The sequence below is a fragment of the Lithobates pipiens genome, unplaced genomic scaffold, assembly GCF_037356315.1.
Source record: "Lithobates pipiens isolate NorthernLeopardFrog02 unplaced genomic scaffold, aLitPip1_a1.2 Scaffold_30, whole genome shotgun sequence".
Taxonomy (NCBI): domain Eukaryota; kingdom Metazoa; phylum Chordata; class Amphibia; order Anura; family Ranidae; genus Lithobates; species Lithobates pipiens.
In genome coordinates, this window is record NW_027507791.1 from 90,203,035 (window position 1) to 90,219,881 (window position 16,847).

Below are 16,847 nucleotides of genomic sequence, written 5' to 3' on the forward strand. Positions count from 1 at the left end.
TATCTGCAGGTTTTATCCAACTTAATCTATTTGTTTTGAACTGATTAGTTGAATATAAACAATATGCTCCCCCCACCACCTGATTCATCAATAAAAGCATTAGAAAATCTAAAAATGTGTCTGTGTTCTGTATTCCCTGAAAAAAAACTGATCTCTTCAAAATTTTGAATGAAGAGAAGCAGTGCAGGAGAGGACAATGGAAGATTGATGGGATTATTATTAGAACAGTTATATTGTCATAATGTTTATACTGAAATATTAAAACAAAATTATATTCATGGAATTATGCAAATATCTGCGGTTTTCTGGAAATTTTCAAATTTTTCCACAAATGCAACCAAGCAAAAGAGATAACAACGATGTGCAAAAAATATAAATAAAAAAGAAAAATGAATTAACTAAAAATTCAGTGTAAAATAATATCAAATATATTTGTTAATACAAATTTGTATATACTTTCAAATATATATGGGGATACAGATGATAATCACAAGCTCGTATTACAAAATACCATATTTCAATACTTGAATGATAACGTGGTCAATTTAGACTTGGTAACTCTTAGTGAATGGCTTTCTGTGGCTCCACGGACTTATATAAACAGACTAGGTGTTGACGTTAACACTTGTGATTCCTTCTCAAAACAAATAGACCTTCTACCTTAAACTTTAAAAATGCACGGACAAAATGTTATACTGTGCACAGGGCTTGATAATTTAATCAAGACTTATTTTTAAATTTAGAATGAATCTATTGTTCAACACGTACTAAAACCAATCCGATTCTAATGCCCTGTACACATGGTTGGACATTCCGACCTCAACATCCGTTGGATTTTTTCAGATGGATTTTATCCGAAACTGGTGTTGCATACACACGGTTGGACAAAGTTTTTGGAAAATCCGATCGTTCGGAACATGGTGACGTTCGTTGCATACAACGGGACTACATAGAGGCTAGTAGCCAATAGCTTTGGTCTTGTAATTTGATCTGAGCACATGTGGCACTTTGTAGAGAATTCTGACTGACAAACAATCGGAAAAGTCTGATCGGATTTTTTGGTCGGAAAATTTTAGATCCTGCTCAATTTTTTTCTGTCTGAATTTCCAACGGAAAAAGTCCAGTAGAGCCCTCACACGATTGGATTTTATGACAATATAATCCAATCTGACCTTTTCCGTCTGAATTTCTGACCGTGTACAGGGCATTAGACTTTGAAGTCAGTTTTGTGAGACATAACAATATATGTATCTCTCTTGGTTTAAATGTGAAACCAATCCATACTGCAGTTACAATTCAATTCACTTCAAAACTGAACTGCCAATATTGATTGGATTGGTTAAGCATATGCTCAAACAACTTCAATTACCCAAAAAGTGAAAATTAAAAGATTAATACTTTACCAGGGCTTAACAACTTTGTTGTTTTAAGAAGCATCAAGTTAGGTGTCCCACAGGACTTCTCCAACATTCCTACATCTCTGCTCTCTCTCCTTTGCCTCGTCTTCCAAGATTCTTTTCATACCAAAAAATTCTAATCAGGCTCCCTTCTGCTTTCAGTCTTCCCTTCAACTATGTGTATAAACTTTTTCCCCCCCTAGAATATGGGTGTGGAAATGGCTTTCACGTCATGAGTGACATAAAACACTCGTAATTTCCTGGATAACCCTTATAGATGAAATTGTTGTTTCCTTTGCCATTGCCGAAGGGGGGGGGGGGGTATTGAATTAGAAATTACTTTATTCTAATACCTGAACAACCTTTTTGACTTGAGCTTAGCAGAAAAGTATGAAATTATCTATAGCTGACACTTGTGTCAAATTTGGTAGACTTCTTGGCTAAAACTGAGATTTATGCCTTCTACATGAATTTAACCCACGCATTTAACTACTGTTCTAAATACCTTGAAAATGAAGTCATGCTTCTGATTAAAAGTGTAATAGCTATTTATGAATATTTTCAATAATAGAACTCAAACTTTTCATAGGATTCCATATTTGGAACCCTTATAATAATATAAATGCATTAATGGGTTTTATGAATATTCAAACAATACATTATGAAAATATGAAAGAAAATTATTAATAAAATACATAAACCAATATGTGTAAAATGATTCACATAATCATGCATATAATTACTATAATGTCATGTGATAATACCATATTGAGAACTTATGTTAATATGATTACTTGTATATCATAATATGTTTCATTTGTGAATAAGCCCTCTTTTATTTCTAACTCCCGGCAATAAAATTTAAGTCTGAGTTCAGGGTACCCTTATCTTGTTTATTTTACTAAGTGTCCAGACCTTAAATGTACGACTTAAAAACTGATATGCAAGGAGTCCAGAGTCTTACAAAAGATTTCTTCTCTAAAGACAGAGAACTTAGGCTCAACTTTAAATTTTTTTATTTATTTTTTTAACAAAGTAACCTCCCAGTTGTTCATAAAATATATATGAAAAATATATAATATACAGGCCTTAGGACTTTTAACCCCAATAGTCCTGACAATATAAAAGTTAACCAAGAAACAAAAAAAACACCAACATGGTTTTATTACTATATTCAAAGGTGCAGAAATTGACAGAGCCTCTCATATCCTGGCTGGTGTTTTGAGAGGGGTCCCCAAGAATTTGAGGACATCAGTTATGATTACCTCATGAAATAGAAGAACAGTTCTTCACTTTCTTAGGAATGTCAATGCTTTTTACCACTACAGTGTTTATAACCACTTAACGACCGCCGCATGCCATTGTACGTCATTACAATGGCATGTACAGTCACATGCTTGCCTTCCAGCGGGTGGGGGGTCCGATCGGACCCCCTCCCGCTGGATGCAGCGGTCCGTTTCGCTTCAGGAGCGATCCGGGATGAGGGGATGGCCGTTGGTTTCTGGCCATCCCCTCTCGATCGCTCCTGGCGAATGAGAAGCTTCCTCCCACTGTGTATTGTATACACAGGCAGGGAGGAAGTGATGTCATTCTCCTCGGGGCGGTCTTATTGACCGGACTACGAGGAGAGGACACAGTAAGTCTGCACCAAACACTACACTGACACTAAATAACACATAGGCACACAACCCCCCCCCCCCGATCACCCCCCCCCCGATCGCCCCCCGATGTCCCCCCCAGTCACAGTGTCACGGATTGCAGTGATCATTTATTTACTGATCACTGCATTCAGTGTCAGTTGTAAAAGTAAAAACTGTCAGGGCAGTTAGTTTTAGGTCCAGGGTAGCCCCCTACCACCCCCCAATAAAGATTTAACCCCCTGATTGCCCTTAGAGTTAACCCTTTCACCCCCTTTTGCCAGTGTCACTAAGCGATCATTTTTCTGATCGCTGCATTAGTGTCGCTAGGTAGCTAGTTATTTTTTTAGGTTCACCGCCAGGTTTTTATAGCGCTAGGTACCCCGATATACTACCCAATAATGGTTTTAACCCCCTGATTGCCCCTAATTAACCCTTTCACGCCCTTTTGCCAGTGTCACTAAGCGATCATTTTTCTGATCGCTGCATTAGTGTCACTAGGTAGCTAGTTATTTTTTTAGGTTCACCGCCAGGTTTTTATAGCACTAGGTACCCCCATATACTACCCAATAATTGTTTTAACCCTCTGATTGCCCCTAGTTAACCCTTTCACCAGCGATCACAGTATAAGTGTCACTGGTGACGCTGGTTAGCCAGTTAGTTATTTAGGTTCCCCGTCAGGTTTTTATATAGCGCCAGGGACCCCCATATACTACCTAATAAAAATTTTAACCCCCTGATTGCCCCTAGTTAACCCTTTCACCAGTGATCACCGTATAAGTGTTACGGGTGACTCTGGTTAGTTAGTTTGCTTTTTATAGCATCAGGGCACCCACCATTTATTACCCAATAAAGGTTTAACCCCCTGATCACCCGGCGGGTGATATCAATTAGGTTTTAGGGTCAGGGTCTGCGTCACCCCAGGCAGCGCTAGGTTAGTGCCAGTACCGCTAACACCCACGTGCAAATCATAAACCTCCCGTAGTGGTATAGAATCTGAACAGATCAATATCTGATCTGATCAGATCTATACTAGCGTCCCCAGCAGTTTAGGGTTCCAAAAAAACGCATTGTTAGCGGGATCAGCCCAGATACCTGCTAGCACCTGCGTTTTGCCCCTCCGCCCAGCCCACCCAAGTGCAGTATCGATCGATCGCTGTCACTTACAAAACACTAAACACATAACTGCAGCGTTCGTAGAGTCAGGCCTGATCCCTGCGATCGCTACCAGTTTTTTTTGGTAGCGTTTTATATTTAAATTCCGGAAGGCAGTGCTTGGTTTTCGGGGTCCAGTACGTGGCTAGGCTCCCAAAAAGTCCCCCACATGTGGTATCCCTGTACTCGGGAGAAGCAGCAGAATTTATTTTGGGGTGTAACTTGACTTATGCCCATAGCATGTGTGAGCAATATATCATTTAGTGACAACTTTGTGCAAAATTTTTTTTTAATATTCCTGCAACTTGTGGCAAAATATAAAATATTTCATGGACTCAACATGCCTCTCAGTAAATAGCTTGGGGTGTCTACTTTCCAAAATGTGGTAATTTGGGGGTGTTTTGTGTTATTTTGGCATTTTATGGCCTTCAAAACTGTGATAGGTAGTGAGGAGTGAAATCAAAAATTTGCACCCTTAGAAACCCTGAAGGCAGTGATTGGTTTTCGGGGTGCCGTACGCGGCTAGACTTCCAAAAAGTCCCACATATGTGGTATCCCCGTACTTAGGAGAAGCAGCAGAATATATTTTGGGGTGCAATTCCACATATAACTATGGCATGTGTGAGCAATATATCATTTAGTGACAACTTTTTGTAAACTTTTTTTTTTTTGTGTCATTATTCAATCACTTGGGACAAAAAAAAAAAATATTCAATGGGCTCAACATGCCTCTCATAAATTTCCTTGGGGTGTCTACTTTCCAAAATGGGGTCATTTGGGGGGGGGGTTTGTACTGCCCTGCCATTTTAGCACCTCAAGAAATGAGATAGGCAGTCATAAATTAAAAGCTGTGTAAATTCCAGAAAATGTACTCTAGTTTGTAGACGCTATAACTTTTGCGCAAACCAAAAAATATACGCTTATTGACATTTTTTTTACTAAAGACATGTGGCTGAATACATTTTGCCCTAAATGTATGACTAAAATTTAGTTTATTCGATTTCTCTTATAACAAAAAGTAGAAAATATATTTTTTCTCAAAATTTTTGGTCTTTTTCCATTTATATCGCAAAAAATAAAAATCGCAGAGGCAATAAAATACCACCAAAAGAAAGCTCTATTTGTGGGAAGAAAAGGACGCAAATTTCGTTTGGGTACAACATTGCATGACCGCGCAATTACCAGTTAAAGCAGTGCAGTGCGAAATTGTAAAAAGACCTCTGGTCCTTAGGCTGTTAATTGGTCCGGGGCTGAAGTGGTAAGAAGGGCTCACCTTACCCCATGCTTCTTCACTCATCCTTCCTCCATTGCAACTGGTGACACTTTTGGGTATGGGGAGTATGTGACCTACCTCCTTGTGATAGCGCTCAACCTAGCTCTGTCAAATGAACAAGAGATTGAAATGTGGGTGATTGGGGGAAGAGTTGAAGACAGATTTCAGTGTGGCTGCAATAGACTAAGGAGCAGGAAGGGAGTGCAGGCAGGGTAAGTATTCGGGGGGGGGGGGGGTCCTTCAGCACTGACAATGTCACTCTGCATTGGCAAAGTAGCATTGTCTCTAACATTTTAGGAGTACATGCTTGCTTGTCATGACTTGCATGATTCTAGATCAACTTTCTTTGCAAACATTCTGCAAGTTCTGGTTCAGTTATTTTGTGCAATACCCATCCCACCACAGGGGTCACTGTGGCTGAATTGTGTGCTGTACATTTGCAGAGCTCTTGCTGTAGACCAATGCAGCTTTGCTCTTGCTAAAGACTTGCCACGCAAATTTTCTACAAATTGGAAAATTTGTCAACTATAACCCGTGCTTCAAGTGCTCTGCAAGTTTACAACTTGCCAGTGAAAATGTGCAGCAAGTTAACAGAATTACAATTCAACACTGCCACAAATTTGTGTCAAGTTATCCTTGCTTTCTGGGATTATTAAAATATAAAATAAAAGAAAATTCTAATTTTTTGATGACACAGAACACTAATGCCCTGTACCCACTGTCGCACTTTCTGCCGACAAAATCCGTTGGATTTTTTCAGATGGATTTTGGCCAAAACTTATCTTGCATACACACGGTTGCACAAAGTTGTCGGAAAATCTGATAGTTCAGAACGCGGTGACGTACAACAGGACTATAAATGGGCCAGTACCCAATAGCTTTCTTCTCGTAATTTATTCTGAGCATGCGTGGCACTTTGTTGGAATTGTCTACACTCAATCGGAATTTAAACGATCGGATTTTGTTGTCGGAAAATTTTAGATCCAGCTACCAAACATTGTGTGTCAGGAAATTACGACGGAAAAAGTCTGATGGAGCCCACACACGATCGTATTTTCCAACAACGCAATCTGATCGCACATTTTCCGTTGGAAAGTCTGACCGTGTGTACAGGGCATAAGAGGCGTAATCTTCCAATAGGAACACTAATTCTGGCAACACACCAGGATTGCCTTTGTTTAGAGGAATTTCCCCTCCCTTCCTGCTTTGGCTATAAGACAATGAGACAGAAATGGCAAAAAAAATAAATCCTGTCAGGAGTTATAACTCTATCCAAAATCAACAAAAAAAAAAAAAAGTTTTACACTTTAGGCTGCATAAATACTGCAGCAGCTGATAACGCTACTTGACGTGACACCTACAGCCCATAAAGAGGTATCAAAATGAGGAGAGCCCCCATCAAGGTACCCAAACCACTGCTTCGTGCTACCCAGAAACAAAAATGGAATTGGAGTCTACCCACTATTATATTTAGCTCTATAGGGCCATTCACACATTTGTGTTTTTGTGCATTTTGTATAATGTGTTTTACATTGACTATAATGGAAATGCATCAAAAACTCACGCCATTGTGCCATGCAATGCCATCCGTTAACACATGTTGATAAGCACACTCCATGCCACCCATGTTACATCAAGGGTTGATATGTTTTTAATGCACTTCAATTGATTATAGTGGGAAATGTATAAGGTAAAAATCACATCTTGTTTTTCAGAACAGAAATGTATTCTGTCTAGCCTATTTCTTTTTAAAGGTATAAATGAAGGATATGCTTTTTTAGAAGGAAATATCAATGTCATCTATTTAAATAGTTGCTCTAGGAACTTTCTTACTCATTTTTTTTTGGTTATTTTAAACAAAAGTGAAAAGTATTCAGAGAAATCAGCTACACAGATATCAGCAATTTATTAAGACTTTCTAGTGCTAGAATGCATTGCACACTAGCACATTACAACAAAACAAAGCCCTCCAGCGGTGTGCTGTCACCACTGAGGGCGCTTCCATCTTCACCTGGTCTTTCTTCCAGGTTTGTGTGCTTCGGCAATATGAATGGCCGAGCCGGCGATAACATCACTCCCGTGTATGTGCTCAGGAGTTGCTGTTTAGGGCATAGCTTTGAAGGAGCAGCATGGGTATGACGTTACTTCAGAGCACACCAGTGACATCACCGGCTGCATCTAAAAGGAAGGATCTCCTGAACGGTGCACGTTTAGGAGATATTTACTGTACCTATAGATAAGCCTTTTTTATAGGTTTACCTATAGGTAAAAATCATACAAGGGAATTTATTCCCACTTTAAGAAATCACACCACCCCAAATCCAACATGCAGCAAACAAGTGCAGAAATTCTGATATGCATACTTGTTCAGGATCAGTGACATGAAAGTACAGAAGTCAGATCAGCATGAAAACAAGGCAGTGGGCTTTTTTTTTTTTTAAGGAGGGGTCAGCAACAGCACATCACATATTTTACTACAAGCATACAGACCACTTCATCAGAAAACTCGGGGTTGATCGTTAGGCTGACAGCCATGGAAATTGTACTTTTAGAAAACAAATTAGCATTATTATTCTACAGATTTCTTGTAAGACATTTCCATTGACAAAATATATGCCCCTTTCTACTAGTCTGTACTTGCACATTCTAGGTGAGTAAAACACAAAAATTTCTGTTTTAAGTGGACAAAGTTAAGTTAAAGTATTACTTCCAGCACTGCTTTAGGGGTAACGTTTTCAGATTTCACTAGAGGCTATTGCCGCATACACACGACCGGACTTTCCGGCAGACTAGGACCGACGGTCTTCCTGACGGACTTTCCGAATGAACGGACTTCGCCACACACAATCACACCAAAGTCAGACGGATTGAAATGTAATGGCATACGACCGGACTAGAATAAGGAAGTTCATAGTCAGTAACCAATAGCTGCCCTAGCATCTGTTTTTGTTTGTCGGACTAGTATAGAGAGGAACTTATTTCTCCATAAGACCTGGGTCCGGCGGAAAAATTTGAAGCATGTTCTATTTCTAAAGTCCGTCAGATTTTTGGACAACAAAGGTCTGATGGAGTCCACACATGATCGAATTTTCAGACGGATTCGTTCTGTCGGACCTTTGCTGACGAAAAGTCTGGCGGTGTGTACGCGACATATGGAGAAGGGTTAGACGCTATATAAAATGCTGTCTGTGTTTATTTGAACAGGGTGCGAGGGAGAAATCTCCCATCAGATGCAGAGCTAAAAAACAAAAAAGAAACAAACGGTACGCTTCCCCAGAGGACAATATAACTTGGCTGGAATGGCTTTACTCGTATGGTTTGATGGGAAAAAAAAAAAACTCACATATTGGTTTTATGGGAGTAAAAATTATATGTACTTGTCTGAGCAAAAATTAAAGCGATTTGTAAAGGTTGTGATTTTCTTTTTTAATAACAAACATGTTATACTTACCTGCTCTGTGCAAAGGTTTTGCACAGAGAAGCCCCGATCTTTTTGGGTCTCCCTTCATTGGTCCTGGCTTCTCCCCCTGCCGAGTGCTTCCAATAGCAACTAGCAAGCCTCTTACTATGGGGGCACTCAAGCAGATTCATTTCCAGCTGAGCTCCTGTGAATAGACATAGTCTATTCACACACAGAGTGCAGCTCGGCCCACCCTCTGCTCTCTTCTGATTGGCTTACTGACTGTGATTGACAACAGCAGGAGCCAATGGTTCCTGCTTTGTGTGAGCCAATGAGGAGAGAGAGATACCCGGTGCTCTCATGCCAATTGCTGGATCAAGATGGGGCTCAGGTAAATATAAGGGGGGCTGGGGGGGGGGGGCAAGCTGCGCCCAGAAGGTTCTTTTTACCTTAATGCATAGAATTCATTAATTTAAAAAACCTTTTGCCTTTAGAACCACTTTAAACTGTAATTTTTTGGTCAGGTTTATATATCAACAAAGAGACACAAGAAAAGGGGCTCTTTCACCACATGGGTGTCCCGATCAGATCCACCTGTCAGTTTTTGAGAAGGATCTGAATGGAAACTCCCTTTTAGGCCGCGTACACACGGGCGGACTGTTCGCCCAACTTTGTTCGTCAAACAATCCGACAAACAGTCCGCTCAAAATTTGCATGAACGGACTTGACCACACACGATGAACGAACAGTCCGCTGTAAGCGTGCGCGATGACGTGAACGGCACGTACGACGGGACGAGAAATTCGACGTCCAATACACTGCAATGCAACCTTCGCCGCGTAAATCCTTTCTAAGCATGCACAAAACTTAGTTTGTCGAACAAGCCTACACACGAGCGGACTGTCCGCTGAAACAAAGTTTCAGCGGACTGTCTTACGGAAATTCCGAAAAACTTTGTTCGTCAGACTGTCCGCTGAAACTGTCCGCTGAAGCCCACACACGAGCGGACTGTCCGCTGAAACACTGTTCAGCGGACAAAGTTGGGCGAACAGTCCGCCCATGTGTACGCGGCCTTAGTCTTTCCATTTAGGTCAGGAAAAAAAATGCCAAAAGGCCTGCATCATTTGCTGTTCTCTTAGACCTAAAACATAATGGATCAGAGGTAAAAGGATGTACTAGAACATACATTACCTGACGTGGGTTAGTTGACCTCCAGCAGAAAAAAAACTGAACTGACACAATGTCAAAATAGTGACATCTGCACTATTTGTCTCCGATTCAGCAGGAGATCTTTTCACAGATTCCTTGCTCATCAGAATGAACGCCATCTGTCTGTGTTAATGGGCCCTAAGAAAGTCAAAATGTATATTTATACCAATTACTGAGCTAGGAACAAGATACTACTTAGGTACAAGAAGCAAATATGCCTTCAAGTATGTATACACAAAACTGTTTAGGGGTTTGGATAAAAGTAATGAGGGGTTAGTACAACCACCAAGCTTTAATTACTGTCTGTTGCTACTCTAGATAGATTCACATTTGTTTGTCTAGGTGATCACTGAAACAGACAGAAAGTGATGGGAAGTCCAAAATGTTATGGTTATCACCCGAACAGGTGGCAAGTGTAAATCTTTCAATGGGGCAATTGCTTCAGAGACACCAAGTGAAGAATGGAATTCTTCTCACTGTTTAGATGTCTCTTCACTACATGTTGCATCTCCAGAAGAGAAGTGAAGGAAAATAAAAAGACATGGGTTTTAACACTGTTTTTCAAGTTTTGGATAGAATAATGTTTTGGTTATACACAGACTTTAAAAAACAGCCAAGCACTGAATGACAAGTCAAGCAAATAAATATGCAATTTTAAGAAAACCCAATTTTTTATCAATACTACAATTACTGCAATTACAGTGTTTTATAAACAGGTGCTCAGTAGACATTAATGTTTCCCTTTATCCGAGTTTTATTAAATGTGGGCCTAAAAGAGTACAAACAGTATTGCATGAAGGCCTTACTGAACCCTTTGGGCAATGTAATTTCAGACAAATATACCACTGATGAAAGGCAACATTGGGCACCCAATTTATAGGTCACTAATAATGGATGTGTAGTATATTGTTGACACTTTTCTCACTAGCTTACTTACTAAATACCATTAAATGTTTATTTCTAAAAAATACATACTTGGTCTTAAAGCACAAATGCAGTCAGGCTATGAGCATCTGCAGGCTCCTAACCAGCAGCAAATGGGCTTTAAAATAAATAAAAGCTCTCACTGACTTTTTTTGCAGATTCTGTGGAGAAATGTATTATCAAAGTTTACAGAAGAAAGCCCAGCTCTGTTTACCATGCCCCTCTTTTCCAGCGATGACTTGTCAGCTCCACTCTTTAACCATCTCTATACAACAGTATTGTAAAAAGATGGCGGGGAGAGTGGACATGTATTTTTGGACTGCTGTTTATAAGCAGTACTTCAGAAAACACGCAAGAGCTGCTAGTGTGCCTGATAATGGTGATCTTCGTTGTCATTTAACTACATCAATACTGGGCACTTTCACCCCCTTCCTTCCCAGCCCAATTTTTAGCTTAGTGTTGTCACATTTTCAATTACAATTACGCGGTCATGCTACGCTGTACCCAAATTTAATTATGTTCGCACAAATAGAGCTTTCTTTTGGTAGTATTTATTCACTACTCCGTTTTTTATTTTTTGCGATAAAAGAGCAGAAATTTGAAAAAAAAAAAAATCTTCTTTCTATTTTAAAAGAAATCAAATAAAATCCAATTTTGTCATAAAATTTAAGCCAACATGTATTCTGCTACATGTCTTTGGTAAAAAAAAAAATCCTGTTATGTGTATAATAATTGGTTTGTATGATCATGGACATTTTTTTTTTTTATCACAATAAAGTTTATTGATATCAATTGTATGTGTACATAGTAGTGGCATAAGATATGATCATGGACATATTTACGCAGATGATCATGTACAGACGTGCGCAGGTGATCACGGACAATCATTGGGATGTGTGATTTTACTGTTAAATCTGTGGGGGATGGGTGTTTTTACATTGTGTACATGTTTTACATTTGTGTTTTACACTGGTGATCAGTGTGTAAAAAGCTGTAAAAAACAGCTCATACTCGCTGATCACCAGCGATCTACTCTCCTCACCGACGTGTGTGATAAGAGGAGACCTGATTGCCTAGCAACCAGCTCTCTGTTTACATCACATGATGGCTGTGATTGGACACTGCCGTCATGTGATCAGGAGGGCCAATCACAGAGCCCTCCTGCCATTTAGAGATGCGCCATGTCTGGGTGACACGAGCGCATCGGGATTGCGCTGCTGTGTGGGCACACGCGATCTGCCTCATTCTGAGGGAGATTACTGAATGTCCACTCAGAAGGAGAGAGCAACCACCCGGCCGTTTATGTGCAGTGGCCGGGTGGGAAGTGGTCAACAACTCAGATCACAGTCCTAATGTACAAGAATCAATCACAGCTATAAGTATAAACATTAGTAGTGTTTACAAATATGCCCCCATTCACAAGGGAGAAACTCCTCTTCCTATAATGCAAATGGGCTGAATGTTTGTAAAAACAATTGTCAGGTTGAAGGTGAAGGTGGGTGGTCTTAAAGTGACACTGAACAAATAATTTTTAGGTATAAAAGCTAGTACTCAAAGTGGTTGAGCACCTTTTTACAACTTTGATTTTTGCTAAGTCGTCCACTGAAATCAATGAAATGGATCAAAATGAGTGTCTGCATGGGTGGTCATGTTTTGAAATGAATTGAAATTCACTTTACATTGCACATCAAAGTGTTGAAAATGCATCAGTAAACATTCAAAAGGTGCGATTCCAACCCTTTAAAAACTCAAAAGTAGATTGTGCAGGAAGATGGCACACTGCTTAGACCAAACCCCAATGATCTCAGTGCTTCAGATTTAAATTTTGGGGATAAATTGCTCCTGAGTGCCTGCAGTTGCAGAGGTCAAGGGCTTGTTCAAAAGCGTATTTACTGCTCATCAAGAATATGAATTTGAATGCCCACAGCCTGGCTACTGTAATAATTTAACACTTATAGGATTTTCTGAACTCATTTGCCCCTTATTTAACTCACAAATCACATTCTGTGGACTATGTTGTTTTTTTTTTATTCTGCATGCAAAAATTTCTTATGCTGTTTTTTTTTTTTTCCCCCACAGCTCACCATGCCCTATGATGATCGTCTACTTCCACAAAATTTTGTCGGCGCTGACGACAATTAAAAAAATAGTCTATCGGCCGACAGACAGTCCTTGAGCCCAATGCCTTGCTTGTGCAATATGAGAAAGTGGCTTCTGCTGATGATTTTGGGGTGACAGTTTTTTTTTTTAAGATAGATTTTTTTTTTTTAGCTTAGGTGCTGTTTACCACATTTTCATGTAAGCCTATGGTAAAGAAAAAAAAATGAAAATTTAGGGGGGAAAAACACCTAATTTATTTCAGTATTTAAACGAAGGAAACAAGAAAAAAAGATGAGCCGATGCAAGAGTATTTTTGTTCTGGTATTGTTTTCTTTGGACATGGAAGATCATGCTGAAGTGAGTGAAAGCACTTATGCAATTGAGGACTATTTATTTTTATTAATAAACATTTTGTGTTCTGTTTACCTGAAGAGCAAGAAATTTCATCTTAGATTTTTTTTTTTTTGTTATAGTATTTTTCTAATTTTGTAGTGGACTTAAGCCTCTTGTTGGTTAGTCTGTGAAACACTGTTGTGCGAACAGCAGGTATCAGGCACTGCTGACCAATAGTGAATCAAAGTACACTGTTGTAATATAAACTACTGTGAGTTATTTTACTTCTGAAATCCTATTAATACAACTTTGTGTAAATCTGATGAAAGAGGGTGTGCAAGAACGTTTCATGCCGATTACACAATATTTGGAGTCGGTTCATTAAAAATACTTGGTAAAAGATAGACGCAGTAAAACTGAGATCACTCAGCTGCACTGTACCTGGAACCTGAATAGGCATGCATATGTATACATACATAAAAAAACACTTTTCATAGCACCTGCAAGATTCCCACTTGAGGAAAGACCTCTGAATACAGTTCAGTAATCTGTATGAAATTTTATACCGATAAATTGTCTTTAACACTTAACAAATCGTGGATTTGGTGCTTTGAAATTAAACACTGCATGTTATCAACCTCAAAACCTGATAACTGTATTGATCTAGTTCTGTAGGCTGCCATCGTTTACCTCCTGAAAATGTTAGATGTTGCTGGCTGTTTTCAATACTTTGGGTCACGCACCAGTAAAAACAATGCAGCAACTGAAGTCAAAAGATTTTATTAGCACACGTGTTCTGTGTTAGTTACTCAAAGTTTTTAAACTTCTGAATCAATATGACAGCCAAGCAACTAGAACTTTTTAGAAAAACACTTGAAGTGGCAGCATGTGTATTTTTGTCAAGGGTTCATTTAAAGTGGAAGCAAACTCCCCTATCGTTTTCAGCCAAGGAAGCTGCCATCTTTACCTCTGTTTAATCTTCAACTGCTATGGTGCTGCACATGTGATTCGTTATGACACCAGCCATTGGATGGTTTGATAGTTTGGCTGAGAGCACAGCCAATGTGCAGTTAGCATTTTCGGCATGCCTTTTTTTTTTTTTAACTGTTTAAATTGATGGGTTTACTTCCACTTTAAGTACTCACAACAGGCTGTGCTTTTCAAAATTTTCTTTCACAGGTCAGTAACCATGACATACTGGGGTAATTATACCTTATGTTGAGATGAACTAATGATTATACCAGTTTTTACCCTAGGGTCACACCTATGCTTTTTTTAGTGCGTTTTGCAGAAACCCACTACAGTCCATTTAACATGGTTTCCTATGGTACAAGTTCACATCTATGCATTTTGCAGCCGGTGTGTCTTTGGAAAGGGTCGGGACTTTTTTTCTGCGTTTTGCATGTAATAGACTTTAAAGAAATTGCACCAGAAATGCAAATGTTGTATTTGTGATTCAATTTTTGATGTGTGTTGCAGTTATTTTCACACTGTATGTAGCTGATTGCCAAGCAGGGGGCCAGGAAGGCGGCCGCCATGTCCTTAACCGATGAGTCATTAGCTGTCAGCTGGGTAAAAATGAAATGTAAAAAAAGGCCCTTCTGGTCTAGAATGGATTCGGAGCCTCCGGACCGCCCACACGACACTGGCTCGGCCTCCAAAAAGCACCTTGTCCCCATGTTGATGTGGACAAGGGCCTCTTCCCGACAACCCTGGTCGGTGGTTTTTGGGGGCTATGGGCTTATTGGATTCTGGAAGCCCCTCTTTAAGAAGGGGACCCCCAGATCCTGCCCCCCTCGTACCCCTAAGGACTTGTCAAAAACTGTCTTTTTTTTACATTTCACTGCTTTTTGGGGTGAATGGGAAGGGGTGCGATTACCCCTACCCATTCACATGATCTGGGGGCCCCCCCTTCTTTAAGGGGAGCTTCCAGATTGCAATAAGCCACCCCCAGGAAACCCCAACAACCACCAGCCAGTGGTGTCGGGAAGAAGCCCTTGTCCCCCCCCCCCCCCATGTTGAGGGCATGTGGTCTAGTATGGTTCAGGAGGTGCCTGGAAAAACGCAGCCGCATAGATGTGAACTTAAACTTATGGTCTGTTTTATTAATTGCTTTGGTTATTTTTGAATAATTTTTAATTGCTCCCTCAGAAATGTTACGTCACAAATATCCCCCAGGTGTGGGATCTGTTTTTCCACACATAAAATTAACATTTTACTATTGAAAAGCTTTACTCATTAGTTCATAGTTATTGTGCACCTCAAATGGCTTAAATGTTGTTCTCTTTTCATAAGACACCTTACATTATTTCCAGTCAGATGCTAGTGATATTTTCAAGGAAAGATAACCTATGTGATAATCTTTGGGAATTGACCCATTTTGCACTTTAGCACATAGAGATGTTACAGCTTTAACACATTACTCACTATAGCTAAAGCTGGACGCCAGATGGAAATTGTATTCACTAGGTAGAAAAATATAAAAAAATATATATATTTGCATCTAAACGTTACATGTTTTTTCAAAGCATGTTTTGATGCATTTAACAATTGGATCTTTGTACTCCATAAAATCCTTTACTCGCCGTTCATTGAGGGACACAGGATTCAAAGACATTTTATACTGCCACCATGCACAAGGGTTTAGACACTGGCAAAAAAAAAAAAAAAAAGAAGAAGAAGACTGGCCAACCTGGTATAGTCCCGGCCACTCTAAGCATTCCTCGCTCTGAAACAAGGAAGTGTTGAGAGCAAGACCATAAACAAAGTGGGTGTGACCTGGATCTCTCAAACTCTAAGAAAAGGATTTTACAATAAGTACATAAATATAATTTTCTCTCATTCATTGAGTAGGCAAGACAGTAAAAAAAAAAAAACACAACAGGTCCACGAAAAGGAGGAAGCCAAAACAGAAGACCAGGGAAACAGTTGCCTAAAGCTGAAAAGCCCAAATACAATTCTTTAGACCATAGGCTTCAACAAAGATCTGCTTTTAGCCACTAAGAAATAGAGCAAGAACCTGGATTCCCTTTGCTGGGGCCATATAGGATGGCAGAGAGGTAGTCTTTCTAATGGAAGCAGTGGCTGAAAGATAGACTTGTGTAGCACAACCCACATTCAGACAGTGCAGGAAAATCTCTGATGTACTGGAGCTGGACAAAGACAGAGGTACAACATCCTAGTTGAGGTGAAAAGTTGAAACCATCTTAAGAGAGAAAAAGACTCTAGGCCTCAACACTACCGTGTCTCTATGCAAGACCAAAAAAGTTCCTTACAAGACAAATAGGTTCAAAAGATATATTGAAGAGCCGAGAGAACCAAAATTCACATCCCATGTAGAAAGGAGTGAACATACGGGGTAAGCCATGTGAGAAATACAATATAAAAACTTTTTTTTACTAGGTTTTTTATTTGACCTC

General features: G+C 39.6%; 1 protein-coding gene across 5 annotated transcripts in view; it reads left to right on the plus strand.

The window, feature by feature from the left end:
• The window catches only part of DPF3 (double PHD fingers 3), a 717,329-nt gene that overhangs the window by 674,364 nt on the left and 26,118 nt on the right, over window positions 1–16,847 (plus strand). For 2 of the 5 annotated variants that reach the window (XM_077464596.1, XM_077464597.1), the window contains one exon: window positions 13,075–16,309. The exons of 2 other annotated variants lie outside the window; for them this stretch is intronic. Coding sequence is in view for 1 of the 3 variants with exons in the window: in XM_077464597.1 (XP_077320723.1) it covers window positions 13,075–13,091 (17 nt within the window). In the remaining 2 variants the exon portion in view is untranslated. Of the gene's footprint in view, window positions 1–13,074; window positions 16,310–16,847 lie in introns of those variants that run through there. One more of the 5 variants, XR_013264877.1, reaches the window with a different exon arrangement.